The 20,382-nt window shown below is 42.0% G+C and overlaps 1 protein-coding gene across 1 annotated transcript in view; it reads left to right on the forward strand.

The window, feature by feature from the left end:
• Positions 1-19,964, forward strand: part of trpm3 (transient receptor potential cation channel, subfamily M, member 3) — a 192,760-nt gene extending 172,796 nt beyond the window's left edge. The window contains 10 exon segments of the mRNA XM_034238276.1: positions 208-411; positions 2,960-3,100; positions 6,763-6,891; positions 8,425-8,676; positions 10,681-10,855; positions 11,335-11,463; positions 12,998-13,148; positions 15,211-15,404; positions 15,604-15,736; positions 16,936-19,964. Coding sequence (XP_034094167.1) covers positions 208-411; positions 2,960-3,100; positions 6,763-6,891; positions 8,425-8,676; positions 10,681-10,855; positions 11,335-11,463; positions 12,998-13,148; positions 15,211-15,404; positions 15,604-15,736; positions 16,936-18,547 — 3,120 coding nt within the window. The 3' untranslated portion in view covers positions 18,548-19,964.
• Positions 19,965-20,382: the final 418 nt, after the last annotated feature.

The raw sequence follows: 20,382 nt of genomic DNA on the forward strand, positions 1-20,382 counted from the left end.
CAGGGTATTAAGGAAGGTGTTCACAAGGGTACATTTATTATGTGTGTTTCACGTGTGTCTTGCCGTCTGATAATGGAAATTGCTTTGTTCAAGGCTCTCTGTCATTAAACTGTACACCTTTATCACATGTGTGATTTATCGCTTCCCGCTCTTCTCCCTAACTTCCCCCCTCTTCCACCTCCACTTCCTGTCTCCCTCATCACCCAGGTCATCTTAGGGCTGCTTCTGCCGCCGTCCATCCTGAGTCTGGAGTTCAAGAACAAGGATGAGATGTCCTACATGCCCCAGGATCAGGAGGCCTACCTGCAGGAGAAGGAGGAGGAGGAGCCTGAAAAGCCAGCGAAGGAGAAGGAGGATGAAGACATGGAGTTCACAGTAAGATCTTACTGTGAGGCGCAGTACAACTCCGTGGTGAGAGAACCCACCTCAGCCCCGCATCTCAGCGTCTATACACATATTAAGACAAAACACACATGCTTTGTCAGATAAAGAAACTGATTTTTGAGCACATAGCCCAGATTATGTGTCCTTTGTAAATATCTCTTGTGGACCAGTTTCATGTTGTTTCTGTCCACGATGAGATGCACACTCATACACACAGTTCTCCACACACACATACTTGTTTCTCTATTCTGGCCACCTGGACCCTTCCAGCCAAATCAGCCTTTCCTGTTTCTCGTCGTCTCAGCAAAGACATGGTCGTGGAGTTGTAGCGTCTCAGTCTGTCGCCGCTTGTGGGTTCTCTCCTGTGTGTTTCTCCTTCCATCTATCTCCTTCTCTACTTCTCTCTGCCTTTGCTATGGTCCCTCTTGTTCTCTTCCCACTTCTCCTTTTGTTTCTTTTTGCTTTGAGCTCCCCCTCTTTCTCTCTCTAGCTCTGTCTCTCTTTCCCCTTCTCTCCAAGCTCAGTTCTGATTGAGGTATAGTACCGTATGCTAGCCGATTGCTGCCCCCCCACTCTCTCCCATGATGATGATGATGGCTTGCTGCAGCATACCACTTGGCATGTCGGCTGCTGAGCATGGGAGGCCCAGGCTTTTGCATTATATAACAATGTCCGCCTGCTGCTGCAGAGCTTAAATCATGCAGAGTCTGAGCACCTTCTCCCTGCTCACAGTGCAAGAGTTGGTTCATCTGCATAGACATGGATGTACAGCAGGACTCGTTCCATTTCAATCCAATCAGTTCTGGCGATCATACCTGTATCCTGTTTGTGTGTTTAAAGCAAGACTTATTATGTTATAGACAATTTCAAGACATGAACTGGATTTAAGGTTGTCCCATTAAATGATTGAGCTGAAGTTGAACGCCTCTCAGCACCTCTGTACATACTTTCCATCTGCATTGAACACAGCCAGCAAGCTAGAGCAAATGGGCCATTTCACACATGCAGTCCTTGAGGCACTGTGGTTTTAAACAAAGCAGCCTGCTGCCAGAGGATGCATTTGAAATGAGCCCCTTCATACTGCTCTTGCTTCTGACTGTACAAATGCACCTTCAGATTCCTATGAATCACACAGAGGTTCATACAGATACACACAGACTGCTACACCACAGAGGGAGATTGTATTGTATAATCCTCAGTTGCTGTAGATGATTCTCACTGTGAGGAATGTAATAGCTTGTGCCCACTTACTGATGGATAATGTGCATGTTTTGGTACAGTTGTGACCTACACACTGGCATCTGAATATGTTCACCTTGAAGGCCCTGTCTGTGTGTGCCTTGGATAAAACCTGTAGCTGTAAATGTTTCACATGTTTGTAGAAAATTACAAATCTCTAGATTCCTTTTTAATGGTTTGATCACGAGTATACCTATTCAGTGGAACTTAAACCAGCCCCTCATCATGCGTTTTAGATATTTGGACCAACTTTCAGACATTTGATCTTTGCCAAGATCTGCCATAGTGCCCTACAAAGGCAGAATGAAATACATATACAGTGACATTAAGAAAGGGTTTAAAGTGTTCCGAATATGGGGCTGACAAAGGATCTATTTAGGTTGTTTTTTCACTCAAAAACCATTGCCATAGACTCACACAATTCCTAAATCAATACAGAATCCTGTACTTAACACAGGTTTCTCAGAGAAAGTGTGTACCAACCAAAATGTGAGTGTGTTTAACAACATTACAATTATTTCAGAAAACCCTACAGTCCCAAAGCTCGGTTACTACATTAAACATGGAAGATACTATTTCTTTGTTTTTTAGGTCGCTTTTGGATAGTTATAGTTTGTTTAAAAAGCTCTTTTCACAGAACTTACATATAATATGTTCGTATACAGATGTCAGAAAGTGATACAAGACTTTATCAAATATAGAGCCACTGCATTTTGCCTTTGTAGGGCATTATATCTCTTGACATCCAATACAAACACATGAATGATCTCCCTCAGAGGTCTGCTGCTGCTTTGACATTTTGACCATGACCCATAACAACAGCGGGCTCCGAACCCTCTCTCATGGATTAGGAAATGTGTCACAGATTGAAATGAGATATCTATGTCTTATCTTTTTCTTTTTTCTGTCCTCTTTCTGTCATTATATTGTCTCTCTTCTGTCTCTTAATTGTTGTCTGAGACACAATCCATGAGTGTCCGTGTCCGCGTCATCCTGTGTTTACCGGCCTTCACCCAACACTCCACCTCAAACACACATCTCACATTTTGGAATGATGACATTGCTTGTGCTTGCTTCTTTAATTATATTGTTAAAACTGTGTGGTAGCCATAATGTAACGCTCTCCCTCTCCCCCTTCTCCCTTTCTTTCTCTCTTTGTTATTCAACGTCCTACCTTCTCCCTTCCACACACTTGTCCTCATCTCCATCCTGTCTCTGCATCTCCTCCTCCGTCTTTCCAATCCGACACACTTCCCTCTTCACTCTCTGACTGCCTTTATCCCTCACACCTTTCGCTCCTTCCTCCCTCGCTCCTTGTTGGTTTGCATCCACCCAGGCAATGCTAGGTAATGTAACCACCGAGACCTCCAGGAAGAAGGATGTCGAGGAGGTTCAGAAACGCCACCGCCTCATCCCCTTGGGACGCAAGATATACGAGTTCTACAACGCTCCCATCGTCAAGTTCTGGTTCCATACGGTCAGTGTCGGCTTCAGAAACACCGCCTACGCGCTCTGCTTCCTGTTGGCAGTGTCAGTGCCCACTTTGTGTTGCAGCGGCATCAATTACTGGCTCCCTGCCGTTAGCTTTTACAGCTACAGTGCCTCTTTTGTCATGAACCTCCTGTTCCACCCTTGCATTACCCAGCTTGACTCGGGTGGGAAAGTATAGTGGGAGAGATGAGGAGACTGATGGAAGCAACACAGTGAGAAAAGTACACGCTGAGTGTTAGGGAGGGAAAGGGATAGGAAGGAGATTAAACAAGGAGGTTTTAAAATTAACAAAGTAAAGGCACACTTAAACAATGGAAAGTAACTAAGTACATGTATTCAATTCATTGTTTAGGTACCTGTACATAACTTGATTATTTACTTGTTTTGCTTACTTCTACACTACAATTTGAAAGACAACATTTTAATTTGTACTCACTACATTTTTGTGACAACATTATTTACATGATGGACTTTCCTGGTTCCTATTTGTATTACAAAAATGAGATTGACTAATTAATGTGACGTACTATTATGGATTGAAATACATGGGACTATAAAAAGTCATTAAAGTATCTCCACCTTTAGCGACTGCAAAATTAAAAACAGTTTTACATAAATGGATCATCAATTAGAATCCAGTGTTACAATATATATTATCCCAGAAATGTAAGGCCATTCTACAGAATTAGTCCTTTTAGTTTTGGTACTTTTGAGTATATTTTAATGCTACAAAATTTTTAAATGTATGACTTTTACTTGTATCAAAGTATTTTAAGAGGTATTATTACTTTTACCTAAGTTAAAGATCTGGCTACTTCTTCCACCATTGCATATTTCCAGTGGATTACAACAAGTAAACATTATTTCATTTGGATTTATGTAATTCCCCAGCACTCTTTATGAGGCCTTAATAGAGATTAACTTACTTTAGATGGGAACGATGAGGTGTAAGGGTTTGCTTTATAAAGATAGCTACTGTACAAGCAAGGTTTATATGTTTAGGGTAAGCAACTAACACATTAACATCAAATCTATACACTATGCAGGTCTATTGTGCTCTCTCAACCCCGAAACTGACCCCAGACAAGTGATATGAATGAAAGAAAAATTGTTTATTGACTGTTTTGGCACGAGTAATGCTTAATCGAGAAAGTTGAAAAATAAAAAGTAACCCTCAGCTAATATAAACCGAATTACCAAATTAGCATGTTAATGAATGAAAACAATTTACACACAAAGTGTTTGCCTTATCTCCAAATATTAAAACACACAACTTAAATACCATAATTATAATCCTTTAACAATGATCTCACCCAGGCCACATTCAGTTTAACAGTGTTTATAAATATTTGTATTTCTTTGCAGCACTGTTCATCTGTGTGTGTGTGTGTGTGTGTGTGTGTGTGTGTGTGTGTGTGTGTGTGTGTGTGTGTGTGTGTGTGTGTGTGTGTGTGTGTGTGTGTGTGTGTGTGTGTGTGTGTGTGTGTGTGTGTGTGTGTGTGTGTGTGTGTGTGTGTGTGTGTGTGTGTGTGTGTGTGTGTGTGTGTGTGTGTGTGTGTGTGTGTGTGTGTGTGTGTGTGTGTGTGTGTGTGTGTGTGTGTGTGTGCCTGTGTGTGCCTGTGTGTGCCTGTGTGTGCCTGTGAGCATGCCTGAAATGATTTATATAAGCTGAACTCTTACTCCAGCTCGGGCTCCTTCAGTGAAAACATCTTTAACAGCACCGGCAGGGATTTCACTGTTTATTTATGCTGAGAAAATAGTTTGACCGCATTTCGTTTCATCCCATTTTCCTCTTCTCTGGCTATTTACTCCCCCCTGTCTTCCTCCTCCCTTCACTTCTCCTCCCCTGCCCTTCAGGTTAAACAATACTATTCTACTGTGAATTTCATTACAGCACTCGTTGAACACATGCTGGGTTTTTATCAGGGTGAAAAATGTGGTCTTTGCCAGTTTTGTATTCAAACCTTATATTCGATGTAGAGGGCTTCCCCGTTTAAAGTAATATTTGTGCAACTTATCACACACTAATCTGTGCATAAGGGACGGATTGACAACCCGGTCACACATTATTCAAATCTCACAGCGTACTAGACGTAAATATATAATAAGGCTGTAGGAGACACCATCCCCAGTTTGGTTGTGGTTACTTTATTCTATAATTTACAGATGTCAAAGCATTTTTGTCTCAAATGAACAATATATTGTCAGTTTTGCATTGGTGTGCACATGTTTAATTATGAATGCAGCTAAGATGTTCTCAGTGGGTGCTACTATAAGAACATTGAAATATCTGATTGAAACCCAGTATTTTCTGAACTTGTCAATGAAAACATTATACAACATTTGAATAGGCAAGCCAAGGTTAGACTTGTATTGTGATCTGAATTTTTATTTGGTTTTGATCCTGATGAGCCAGTGTTCAAATACTGTAAGGGCAGGAAGAGTGGACAGCTGACATGGATTTAAATAGAGAAGCCACAGGAGACACTTAATGGACATTTTTAGGCCAAGTGATATATCCGGTGTCCTAATATCAAACCACATCCGAAAAACCACATTAAAGGGAGTTGTAATGAGGGTCAATCATTCACTAAATAACTGTACTTTAGTACGTTTTAAGGTACTTGTATCGTAGTTCAGTATCTCCTTTTTTTGCTTTTGTATTCTTCTACTCCACCACAATTTGAAAGAAAATATTGTACTTTTTAATACTACATTTAATTAACAAAATTAGATAATAGTTACCTTGCAGGTTTGTTATACAAAAATGAAATCAACTAATCAATTATGATATGCTTTTATGTATTAAAGGTTATTACCCGTCCCCTTGTGTGTTATGAAGGTTTTTCTGCATGGAAACGGTCTGCAGAGTCACAAACCCTCAAAGTACACCCTGTAGCGACTAAAACTCTAACACAGAAAAGACCTGTCTATGCTGCCCCGGAACGCCTCGTTGGAGATTTCTCTTTTTCATTGTTTACTTCTTGGGTATAGTGACGTATTTCGGGTATAATGACGTTACGTCCGCAGAGCCGTTACGGTTGGACCAATCCGCGGACTTCCTCACACACACACACACTCGGCGGGACGTTGCAAGGCTCACTGCTGTGAGGAGCTGGACACTGTGAGCTGGAACTCAGCCTGGGCACACACACAAACTCCCAGCCAGGCTGCGGGTGTGTGTGTGTTTCGGGCTGGGTTTCGCTGTCTCGCAGACGGCCACTGGGCTCACAGGGGGGGGCAGAAGCTCCAACAAGCCGTTTAAGACAGAGAGTGAATACACATACTATACAGAGATGCTGTATGAGAAACCAATGTGAGTTTGGAAAATTGCACATATATAAATCTATTCTAGTAGACCTCAACAATGGAATTATGATCAGTAGAAATGGCCATGACATGGACCTTTAAGATACAGTGCCTGCGATGATAAAAGGAAACACATATAATCATCACAGGAGACGCATAATGGACATTTTAAGGACAATATCAGGTGTCCTTATATCAAACCACACGTAAAAATCTGCATTAAAGGAAGTAATGAATGCCAGCTGCTTTTCTACATTTTATAAATGTACAGTTGCTTTTGTTGGAAAAGCCTAAATGTGTCCCCGCTGATTTCCCTCTGCTGTGGTGTTTTTTCCATAGATGGCATACGTGGGCTACCTGATGTTGTTCAACTACATTGTGCTGGTGAAGATGGACCTGTGGCCCTCCACTCAGGAGTGGATCGTCATCGCTTACATCTTCACCAACGGCATTGAGAAGATGAGAGAGGTAAACCTGCTTCCAACATGAGTATTCTTTACATACAATCATCCACTAATACCTTTGAAACTAAAGACACAAAGCCTGTCACCATCAAGGTCATTCCTGTGGTGGAGGGCAGAGGGTAAGCATTTTGTCAGTATTATAAAACAGCTCGTGATAAATATGGAAGACTGTTGTGCAATCATTGAAAGGGAAGCAAACAAAGAGGCAAGGGCAGAGAGAAAGGAACTCAGGTGGAAATAAAGACAAGAGACGGAGATGGGAAAACAAATGAAGAAGTAGAGTAAATAGAAAATACCGGTATGCAGCCATATGAGACTAGCCGTGTTTGTAAGTGTATGAAATGCATTAATCATTATGGCACATCATTCTCAGCTCAACAACATTGCCTCTTAAAACATCTGCCCTGATTGTCAAACTCATACTGCCCTCTAATGGTGGTCATTATATATTGCATTTCTTTTTTTTACAATATTTGTATAGAAGTTTTCAAATATAACGAACATTACATATACATAAAAGTATCTAGGTGGCATATACAGTATACAATCAAATGAATAGGCATGTAAATAAACACAGGTCAGTATACAGATGATACATGGATAACAAAGTACAGAGATCTGAAAGAATAGGACGTGGGCTACTACACTTTATAATCGTATTCCCGTTGCCTCCCCTCCCCGCCCCGGCCTTTGGTTTTATTGATCACCAACATTCTTTTTCAAAAACTCCTTGAAGCTCCCCCAGATATTTTCAAAAACTGCCAGCTTTCCTTTAGTAATGTATGTTTTTCTAAAGCAACACATGCTGATAGATCCTTAATATATGTATTCATACTTGGTTTGTTATATATTGCATTTCTACTCTTCTGTCACTGCATCGGGTGACCCGCTAAAAAAGTGATTCGCGGGTGGTATTTTTTCAAACGCTTTTTTCCGGGTTCGGTTCTGGGTCAAACAAAGATGATGCGGGTCGGGTCGCGGGTGTTGCATAATAAATATATAAAAATAATAATCTTTTAGTTTAATGTTTAAATCCTCAGACCTCTCCCCCGCGGGACCGCGCATACTCATAACCTCTGCAGCGCATCAATCTGCTGCTGAGCGCGCCACATTCGAAATGGCTGAGGTGAAGGCGGAGCTCGGAGAATACAGCATTTTCAATAACACTTCCTCAAGAGCGAAATCCAACGTTTGGGAGGCTTTTGGTTCCTAGATGGAGGAAAGAACCAACATCCCACGCTTTTTGAGACAAATATGCAACTGCGTGTGTTAATAATTGCACGTTTTCACTGCTCATATATAGGCGGGTTCGGGTCGGTTTGCGGAACTAATTGGCAATATGTGCGGGTGGCGGGGCGGGATCGGTATTGCACGTCGCGGGTGCGGGGCGGGAAAACCAGACCTGTGCAGGACTCTGGCTCATATCTATTATGCCCTTCAATTCCTGCGTTTATGAACACATATTTTCATCATTCTCTGCTTTAAAATGTTAAAATCTTCCTTGGTTTCCTCACTAATTCCCCCAACCCTGTCCCAGATCCTGATGTCAGAGCCAGGGAAGTTGCTTCAGAAGGTGAAGGTGTGGCTCCAGGAGTACTGGAACATCACGGACCTCATGGCCATCCTCATATTCTCCGTGGGTATGGTTCTGCGTCTCCAGGAGCCGCCGCTCATGAGCTACGGGCGGGTCATCTACTGCGTGAACATCATCTATTGGTACATCCGGCTGCTGGACATCTTCGGGGTCAACAAGTACCTGGGACCCTACGTGATGATGATTGGCAAGATGGTGAGGGGATGGTGTTAGTGTGTTTTATCTAGACGTCTCACGTACTTCCTCTGCTCATTATGACTTGCTACCGTCTGATTTCTTCTTGACATGATCCATACTGATCATAATAATAAAGCTTTATTTATATAGCACTTTGGAGCTTTACAAAAGGACACATCACAAGTTAATTTAAACAACAAGAAATTCCCCTCAGATGATTTGTTAAGAAATGTACAAGTACATGCAGCGAAATATAACATTTGATCAGGTTAAGACACAAGGAGGTCAAATAATGGTTTCTCTCTGACAGATAAGACACAAGACGACTGAGTCGATGCAACAATATAAAACCCCATAAGACCAAGTTATAGGTACAACAGAAATACAAATAAAAGGTTGATAGTAACATTGCCATAATTCTAATAAAGGTTAAACAATTAAGAAATAAAAAAGACCAACGTAAAAAGAAATATGAAGCATGTTAGATTAATAAAATAAGATAAAATCCTTTAAGACCTATACAATAAATACAAGGTAGGTAAATAATGAAGAAGACAGTCCACTGAGTCCTTAACCATAATACCATAATTACACTGCCCTTGTGCCGTGCCGTGCAGGCTTGGTCCCAATAGAGCGTCTGTGCCTCTAAACGCGATTGTTTATCTCAAAGAGCACAAGATCAGAGCCTCTGATACACACATGTAGACAAAACAAGAAAGGTGATCAAAGGCTCGGCTTCATATCTGTCTGATCTGTCTTTACATGGGCTGGGCACCACTGCTCGTAAATACTCTTTGATATGAAAACCTGCTATTTAAATGAGAGAAGGGTAGAGAGGGATGGATGCAATGAGTCCGATAATTGGCATTTATAATACTGCAGCAGCATCAGCATATTTGAAGTCAGAGGCATAATGGGAAGTAAGGAAAAACCAATACTGCATTGTAAATAACAGTAGAAATGTTCAGCATACTTTAAGGCTTCGACTGCTCCACTAGCATTCATCAAACCAAACAATCAATAATGAATGCTTTTGTTTCACCAAATGAGCTGTGTTTCAGCTCTCTAGAAAGACAATGCATGACACGCGTAATCCAAAAGAATACACAGAGGATAGTGTAATGTAAATAAAGGTCGGATCAGGGTGTAAACGGGCGCCACCCATTAGAGGATTACTGGTTAAATCCTCAGTCCCTGCAGTCAAAGTGTCCTTGGGAGAGATACCAAGGTGCTCCATGTGAACAGTATTGAATTGTGTATTAATCGCCTTGGATCAGGGGTGTCAAACTCAAGGCCCGGGGGCCAAATCCGGCCCGCAACTTCATTTCATGTGACCCCACAAGAGCTTGCAAAGAATATAATATGTTTATTATACGGTTACATGCCGACTTCTTTTCAAAATGTCACTTACTTTTTTTTGTTTTTTCAGAATTTGGCTTTTCTTTTCAAATCATTTTGTGACGTTCTCACTGAAGAGACTTGCAATTATTTGTCCTAGACTTCTGCTTTCAGACGTAGTTAATGATGAAGTTATTACCCTATCTGATAATAATCCAATGCAGAGGCAATCATGTAATATAATACATTATTTTATATATTTTAAATATTTATATATGTAGTTTTATATAGTCTTAAAGTTACAACCGGCCCTTTGAGTACAACCATGATGCTGATGTTGCCCGTGATGAAATTGAGTTTGACACCCCTGCCTTAGATTAAAGCCCCAGCGTCTGAACATTGATTTCCAGTCAAGTTTTAATTCCAGAGCAAACTAAATTGAAGTTTGATTGACCAACCAAGACTCTTGAGAGGGTTAGTAATCAGAAGAAGCTAATACACACCATCCATCATCCTCTAAATGCTTCTCCAGTTGTATTATTCGTTTTGTTATTAGACCTCCCTCCTTGCTTTCTTGTTTTGCCTCATTACTGCTTTCTTCACATTTAAATGGTTTTCTTAATTTTCTTCTCCCATTCCCTTCTCTCTTTGACGGCCCTCCTCTCTCCCCCCTCCCTCTGTTAGATGATCGACATGATGTATTTTGTGATCATCATGTTGGTGGTGCTGATGAGTTTCGGTGTGGCGCGTCAGGCCATCCTGAACCCGAATGAAGACCCGTCCTGGATGCTAGCTAGGAACATCTTCTTCATGCCTTACTGGATGATATATGGAGAGGTGTTTGCCGACCAGATTGATCGTAAGTTCAGGGCGAGAGTGTCAGCTCTTGAATAAACATATTTTTGGTTAATTAGGGGGAGAACATTTCCTGGCTGAAGAGAGATGAAAGCTATGTGACCAAAAACGCACCTATCTCATCATTAAATATTCACTGATTCCTCAACAGGTCAAACACAACATATTGATAATAGGGAAATTCTTGACAAATGTTGCTTCCACATCACCATATCAGGAGAAACCTTTTAAGTTATTCAGCTTCGTACATTAGGACATTAGTTTTTACTGTCAGTTCGTCCTGATGTTTTGTCTCTACGTTATTTTGTATCATGTAGACTCGATAAGTGACTCAATGAATTGTCTGGGAGACAATGTCCTGAGAGAGTGCGATGTGTGCTTCTCTGTTGTTCTGTATGGGTGTAAATATGATGGTGTGTACATAATGTGAGGAGTGGCCCAAAGAGAAGAGATCTGAAATAATGTTTTCATTCTTTGTTTCAGATATGCATAGTAGGAAGTTAAAGCAAAGGCTGAATGAAAAACCCTGGCTGTCTTCAAATTACTTGCGAACTTACGGAACCTGGCGTAGTAGTGGTCCATCCAACTTTCCCCAGTGCAGTCAAACCCCCAGTAATTCAAAAGATATAGACTTCAATTTTAATCACATCTACCTATCCACCTCTCCTTCATCATTACCACCATGTCATGCCCACTCCCACCACTAGAGGCCACTTGAGACTAAAGTGTGCATGCGGCTCCGCGCTCTGAGGTTAAAGTTGCCCTCATGTGATTGGTTTCTTGGGTCAGCTACTGTATCTACTTTTTTCTTTAAGATCATTCAAATTGTATTAAATCCTTAATAAATAAGGCTGCGTTTGTTTTCCAAATTGACCTACCAATAGCTTGACCTAAGGCTATATCTCGTAAGCAACTTTACCCTGACTAATTTTAGCACTGGCTGACAAATGGCACTGTTACATGGCAGAAGCATTTTTCAAATGTGTCCTGATATTGATATGCTCTTCGTCACATCAGGAGGAACTATCAAAGTTTCACATTTTGATATTCCCTTGATGTTTCTTCTACCCGTCTTATTTCTTGACTTCCTGTTAGTTTCATTTGAAGAAGTGACCCTGCCATGTTAACACCGTCTGTCACACAAATCATGTCACCCTCCCTCTTTACGCCGGCTCAGCTTCTCACAGGAGCCATCGCAACATTGCCAAAATATTTCTAACAATACATCCAACATTTAATATTAGAAAGCATTGAAATTGACAGACAGAAATAAAACACATACAAACACACACCAGAATATTTGAACAGCCACCCTCCATCATCTGTAATCTGTTTTTTCACGTGGTTCAGTTGTCAGAGTTTAAAAACCAAATTTTTTGAAGGTGAACATTTTATAAATAGAACAATTACTTCAGTTCTCTGTCTTTGGGCTGCATTGTGTGAAACAATTCAACATCAAGCAATGATGAGTGTGACTAGAATGAATATAAAAAGCGAACCAACCAAGAACCAAACGCTGAATGTTCCCCAGATAAGCCGCAGCAACTGAACCATCACAGATGGAAAAAACATACTATGTATCCTAAATACATTTCAATCAATTCAAAGCAGTCAACCATTGCTGAATGAAGCTATTGCACATATGTGACAATATATTTGAAACATCCGCTGCATGTTTAAATATATTGGTAAACACAACTTGTGATGAGACATGATGAATGTATTTTGTGTCTTTTTTTTCAGATGCACATTTCTGAACATGAGCCCTTTCATTATAGTGTCCACTTTTCCCAGTCTTTTTGTTTTAAGAAGCATAAAGACACAATATGCTTCTTGTTGTTTGCGATGAATACAATTCTGCATTTTGGTTGGTATTTTCAGGTTTGCTTGTCTCTTTGTTTGTCTTGTAACAAAGTGTACAGAATGTGCTTCAATGGTGTTTATTTATTTGTATTTGCTTTTATTATAAGTTCCTTTTTCAATATTCTTTGTCTTCTGTCTGTTTCCATATGTCTGCATGTCTTTCTGATTTCTTGTGCATCTACTAAATTCCTACCAAAATATAATTCATGACGGCTCAAGTCCACCGATGTAGTAAACCTTGTATTAACTTGTATGTGTGTGTTTTCTTTGTGGCGGTGGGCAGCCCCCTGCGGGCAGAACATCACTACAGATGATGGGGGGGTGGTGTCGCTGCCTCCCTGTAAGACGGGGGCCTGGATCGTCCCGGCCATCATGGCCTGCTACCTGCTGGTGGCCAACATCCTGCTGGTCAACCTCCTTATCGCCGTGTTCAAGTACGTAAACCCTCTAATCATTTCAGTTGTTCCTCCTGTCAGCAAATATAGACCCCACATGACTTCACACACACCTCAGGAGAACCTGAAACCAGTGGGGGAAGAAGTACTCAGATATTTTACTCAAGTGAAAGTAGCAATACTACAGTGTGAAAATACTCAGTAAAACTCTTTAAAATCATACAAATACAAAAGTTTCACCATCAAAATATACTTAAAGTACCAAAATAAATATAACTATTTGTGCAGTATGGTCAATTTCAGACTCATATATAAATAATTGGACTATAATTATGGATGAACTGTTATATACTGCTGGGCAGCTTAACCTAAAATAAGATATCCTACATTTATCAGTTGATTTACATTTTGTATTAATAATATCCGCAAAGAAGCTAGTTACTAAAATTCTTAAATAAAAGCAGCAGAATAAAAAGTACAACATTTGCCTTCAAATGGAAGTGAAATAAAAGTATATACAGTACTAGCATAAAGAGAAAACACTCAAGTACTTCAAACCTGGACTTGATTAGACGTACTTTGTTAAATTCCACCACTGCCTGAAACACACTTATTTTCCAGCATGATAGAAATAAGTACATTTCACCACGATGCTACTTAATAAGGCAGTTTCAATGTAGTCATGTTTTAAACTGGACAATATGTAGGGGGCATACCTGACTGCTTTCACTAGAGTTTTTACCATGAACAGAGAGAGGGGGTGAGACTGGGAGTGATATGTACGTTGACCGCACTCACACTCCCAGTCACACTAATTTACAGAATAATTAGGTTACTCGTAGGGCTGCTCGATTATGGCAAAAATCATAATCTCGATTATTTGGGTCAATAATGGATATCACGATTATTAAAAACGATTATCCATTTACTTTGAAAACATCCATTTATTGAAAAAAAGTATGTTTTTAACAGTTGATTACCCTGAACTTTAAGTATAATTCAACTGAAAAACCAATACAAAAATAATCGTTTTATTTCGATTATGTTGTTTTCATAATCGTTGCAAGCCAAAATCGTAATTGCGATTAAAATACGATGAATTGAGCAGCTCTAGTTACTCGTACCAATTATATTTTTGCATGTTTTGTGTGATGGTTATGTTGACCGCACTCCCAGTCGCAGAATTTCATAATTATGTTACTCGTGTTTTGGGAAGGAATATTAGGTAGAACCATTACAAAGTGAAACACATTTAATCCAGCACATCAAAGTGTTTACTCCCCACGGCTTTTTTTAAACTGCCTACAGCCACTATATCAAAAATGAGTTTGTGTTGGGGCCGCTGTAAAGCCACATTCATTAGAGCCTGTTGCAAATGTTAATAACAGAATGAGATGGTGATTCTTCGCAGAGACATTACCACGCTAATGATCTGTTAATGTGCCTCTGAATAATCCATGTAGCACAAACGATCATCCTCTTCTGCACGTTTGTCAGGGTAGTTAACAAACATACCCCAATGGAAGAAAAACAACAGTTGAATTGAAGGTTTGATATCATAACACATTACAGTTATTATTTAGTATGTTGGATTTTCTTTCTCTATATCAGGGGTCTCAAACTCAAGGCCCGGGGGCCAAATCCGGCCCGCGACTTCATTTTATGTGGCCCCGCAAGAGCTTGCAAAGAATATAATAAGTTTATTATACCGGTTACATGCCGATTTACAGAAGCAGGTTGCCCATAAACTACATGTCCCACAATGCATCTCGTTTTGTGACATGCGCACTGAAGAGACCTGGACTTCTGCTTTCAGACGGAGTTAATTACTAAGTTATTATCCTATCCGATAATAATCCAATTCAGAGGCAATAATGTAATATAATACATTATTTTATATATATTATATATTTATATCGTTACAACCGGCCCTTTGAGTGCAACCTTTATGCGAATGTGGCCCGTGATGAAATTGAGTTTGACACCCCTGCTCTATATACTCTGTGTCCAATGTGGTTGTGACTGTTTGCCTTATTCAGTTTCTTTTAGCTTTCAGTGGATGTAATATATCTGTTTCTTTTGTCTTTGTCTGTCATCATAGCAATACATTTTTCGAGGTGAAGTCCATCTCCAACCAGGTGTGGAAGTTTCAGCGCTACCAGCTCATCATGACCTATTACGAGCGCCCGGTCCTTCCTCCCCCCCTCATCATCTTCAGTCACATCACCATGGCGCTCAAGCATCTGTGTTGTCGCTGGCGCAAGCACGACGATGACGAGAGGGACTATGGACTGAGTGAGTGGCAGATACAAATTCAGAGTTTTCATTTACTCACATCACTTTTAAGCATTTTTATCAGGCCTTTTCCGTTTTTAGTGCTGCGACACTCCTTATGATAGTTAGTTTTAGAACTTTTGCTATTATTATTCTGTTGTTCAAGCAGTGAAACGTGACACTTCAGCATTATCACTTCCTCAAACTCTTTCATCCACAGAACTGTTCATCACTGAGGATGAGCTGAAGAAGGTCCACGACTTTGAGGAGCAGTGCATAGAAGAATACTTCAGAGAGAAAGACGACCGCTTCCACTCCTCCAACGATGAGAGGATCAGAGTGACTTCTGAAAGGTCGGACACAGTAAACCTCTGTCTGCATGGAGAATTGGTGTATAAATGAGTCCAGTGCTCCGTCTATCAGTTAGACGGGAGATGTTGTAGTGCACATTTCAAACAGAAGACTAGAGTCGGAGGATGAAACCCTCTTTAATGGTCACACAGACATGAACACAGCACACACAGTAGGGCTGCTCGATTATGGCAAAAATCCTAATCTCGATTATTTGGGTCAGTAATTGCGATTATTAAATGTGATTATTCATTGACTTTGAAAACATCCATTTATTGGAGAAAAAAAATGTGAGCAGTATATTTTTAACAGTCGATTACCCTGAACTTTAAGTATAACTCAACTGAAATACCAAAAAAAAAAAAAAAAATTATAAAATTAATAATAATAAAAGGATAATAGTTTTATTTCGATTACGTTGTTTTCGTAATCATTGCAAGCCATAATCGTAATCGCGATTTAAAATACGATTAATTGAGCAGCCCTAACACACAGTGACATTTGACCCGCTCCCGAGACCACATCACTCCCGTCCTCCAGAACCTCCACTGGCTCCCCGTCCGTCAAAGAATCGACTTCAAAGTCCTCCTCATTACTCACAAAGCCCTCAACAATCAGGCCCCCCCCCCGCTGCCTCACAGACCTGCTGCACCACCACACTCCTTCCCGCTGCCTCCGCTCATCAGAAGCCAACCTCCTATCCATCCCCACCCGCACCAATCACCGGACCTGGGGGGACAGAGCCTTCTCCGTTGCTGCCCCCTCCCTCTGGAACTCACTCACCCATCAGAGACTGCACTGACCTCACCACCTTCAAAAAACTCACAAAAACTCACCTCTTCAATCTGGCTTTTAATTTGTGATTATTTTTGTATTATTTGACTTTAACTTTAACTATATATTTATTTGTTGTTCCTTCCTTTTCTTTTCTCTTCACTATATCTGTAAAGCGTCTTTGAGCACCTGTAAAAGCGCTAACAAATTAAATCTATTATTATTATTATTATTTGTTCTCAGCTTTTTACCCATCCTAGTACCAGGAGCCAGCTATTGTACAGCGCCTGGGGAAGAGACAATAAATACTGCAATATGCACAAAGAACTGCAGATTTAAAATCGACACAAACACATTCTTCACTGCTATTCTCCCCTGTCCAGTGCTTTTAATGTTTTTCTAATTCCTTTCTTCTCTGCTCCACCAGGGTGGAGAATATGGCTATGCGTCTGGAGGAAGTAAATGAAAGGGAACACTTCATGAAGGCCTCTCTGCAGACCGTTGACATCCGTCTGGCCCAAATGGAGGAGCTGATTGGAAGAATTGCCGTAGCCCTGGAGCGAGTGACGGGTGTGGAGCGTGGGGAGGTGGTCACCAAAGTACGATCCCGGACCTCCTCTGACTGCACGGACTCTGCTTACATCCTCCGTCAGGGTGAGTGCCCGGATTCATACATCCTGCGTCAAAGCAGCTTTAACAGCACAGAAGGGAACACCTACCGCCTGCAGGAGGCCCTGGAGGGGACAGCGGAGGGCTCCATGTCCCCCCCCTCTCCCACCGCCATGGCTGCACGGACACGGAGCCACTCGTTTTATGTGGGCCGTGGCGGTGAGCGAGGAAGCAGAGCGGAGCGCGCTGAGAGCTTCTTCAAAGAGCGCTCGCTCAGCCTGCATCGAGCCAACAGCTCACAGTCAGTGTCCTCAGGTACTGCCGCCAAGGAGTCTAAGCCCCTCCCCCTGGCCACGCTGTCGGTCTCCCAGCAGCACCGTCCATCATCATGCATCGATATCTACGTCTCAACCTCTGAGGAGGTGGGGCCTGCGGAGGTCTTTCTGGATCCTCTCCGAAGGATCCCGACGCTCCAGAGAGACTGCTCCCTGCAGTCGGATGTCATGGAGACGGTGCTGCCGGGGGGCCGGGACTTTGGCAGCGCCTCCCCCAGCGGGACGGGCGACAGGCACTCGGAGGGTGGAGTAGGCAGCAGCAGAACAACTGGAGCCATGTTTGACGACAGTGCAGCTGCTGACTTGCCCTTGTGCTCAGCCCACCTCTTACCAGACCACTCATCTCCCTGGGACATAGATCCATCCCCCCCCCCCTCAGCAGGGCTGCTGGAGCGCTCTAAGAGCAGCCGCTACCTCTCCGCAGCAGGCACATCCTTCCTGGAAGAGCCCCCTCTGGTCAAGTCCCACAGCCTCATGTTCACATCCCGAGGCTGCTACAGCGGGCTGGGGGCCGGGGTCCAGGTGAAGGCGACAGAGTACACCAGCATCACGGACTGCATCGACACGCGCTGTGTCTCCGCTCCGTACACTCCTGTAGAACGCTCTCACTCCCCCGGAGGGTCCACCTCCTTCCCCTTTGATAAGCCGTCAGAAATTGCTTCCGCTCACCCAGAGAGAGAGGCAGAGCTTAGCCACACAGAGTCAGATCCAGAGGACCCTGAGGACCTGATTCAGACCCCTGATACCCCTCGTCTAGGGGGCCTTGACGGGCCCAGTGGGGCCCCTTTCTGCTCCCCCTACTCGAGGCTTGAGCGAGCAAACAGCTGCTCCTCAGACGACTCCCATCCTTCCCTCACGCTGGCCCCTCCACACCGGAAGAGCCTGTCGGTGAGTGAGAGGATGGAGATGGGACCGGTTCTGGGGGCAGACAGGGGGCCTGGGCCCGGGGGCCGGGGTCTGGCAGGAACCAGAAACCCCTTCCTCAGGAGCAAGTCTGGAGCACGACCTGAAGCAGCCAAGACTGACAGCCTCTCCATGAGGAAGCTGGCCACGCCCTCAGCTTTCCGCAGCTTCGACAGACAGAACTACACGTGACAAGAACCCTGGTCTGCACACTCACACACTGACAGGACCGGGGGGGGGAACTGAGAGGGCCGGGGGCCAAACAGAGAGCAGGGTGGAGTTGCCCACAGATGCTGATCTACAGATTTTTCACTTATGTTTTAGATTAGAAAAGATGGTAAAAGTTTATTCAAATTCAGTGCTGAAGGGCAACTTTACTCTGGACCAGGTGTCAGGGGGACAGGATGGGAGATGGAGGGGTCCTACTGTACACCAGTCAAAAACCAAGAGCTATGAATCTAGAGTAGTTTTTACCTCCTCTTGTAGCTAAGTAACTCTATGGGGTGTTTTTGCAATGGAAGGTGTATTTGTACTGTATGTCTTCCACCCACCAACCTTACATCGAGTAGTCATGTCACTGTTTTAAATCACATATCAATCACGTAAGTCACAGACAGTAAACTGTCACTGCTAGCTGCAAACACCTCCTTTGGTTATTTTGTCTCAGCATAGTCATCACTGTCACAGAACTTTCGCTTTAAATACATTAACCTCATATAATCCTCACTCCACTCTATACGACCCCAGCACTAAAGGATTCAGCGAAGTGTGTTGGAAACATCTGGAACTATTTTCTCTCTTGGTTGCACTGGAAATGAACTGCAGTAACTTGGCAACAACTTACCTCTAGATACACAAATACACCTTTCAAGCAATCAATATTTATCTTTTTTTCCTTTAGTTGTCTTACGTTTCGTAGCACCATTTATCCACCAAATTGTTTGATTATAGTTTATTGAAAAGGTTACATTTGTCTCCTGTCGTGGTCAGGTGTCAGCAGGATGTATGCGCAGTCAAAAAAACTGGGTTTAAGTAGCCACCTGATAAGATGTACAACTGATGACCAGGCACGAATCCACATCAGGAAAATAAAGGAAAGGATTTAGAAGATTTTAATCACGCACATGCAGACGTGCATATGCATGTTTACATGTCTACACACACACACACTCAGTCAGACAGTTAAGTCTTATCTAATATTTATAGTTCAGACCTGATCCATGAGAGCTTTAACAAGTGCAATTGCAAACGTTGAGGACAAGAGGGCGCTGTGAGCCTATTTCAGAAGCAATGCTAGCTAGGTAAACATGCTTTGCACATCACACCAAAAATCTGTAATGGATCAGCCCTCCAACTTCAGGTTTAGACTTTATGTTGCACCGGTTTCACATCCACTTACACCTAATGTATCCGTCCTTCGTGTCCTCCATTACTGTCTTTCTCTTGCTTTTCTCCTTGTTTTCTTAAATGCATTCGGACACTGCAAAAGGAGATTTTAATAGTAAGCAATTACCCGATGGCTTAGCCCATTATAGTTCATATACAGGTCACGAAAAAACCCAAAAAATAGCTAATTAAAAAAAATATATGCATTTTATCTGAGATATAGGAAGACATGCATGATCAGTGACGAAGAGGAGGAATGGTGGGGTTGTGATTATGAAAAGATGAAAGCCAGATCAGTGTTTTAAAACGTTTTTTTATTCTAGCGTAACATTTCTAGGAGGAGGAGGAGGAGGAGGAGGAGGAGGAGGGAGGAGGAGGAGGAGGAGGAGGAGGAGGAGGAGGAGGACGCCCTTCTCCGATGGCTTTTAAAGATATATCAAATTAATGGAATTCTTACAGATTTTTTATGTTGTTTTATATTTCCTCAATATCACGATTCAGTTTAATCCATTTATGATTCTATTTATTGACATTTTCTTGCTCATTATCGACGATTACAGTAAATGCCTGTTTGAATTACGAAATCAATATTTATATCTTCTCAGTGATATTTTTGTCAAATTATAAGTATTTTCTAATTA

The sequence above is a fragment of the Gymnodraco acuticeps genome, unplaced genomic scaffold (assembly GCF_902827175.1).
Source record: "Gymnodraco acuticeps unplaced genomic scaffold, fGymAcu1.1, whole genome shotgun sequence".
NCBI classification, from domain to species: domain Eukaryota; kingdom Metazoa; phylum Chordata; class Actinopteri; order Perciformes; family Bathydraconidae; genus Gymnodraco; species Gymnodraco acuticeps.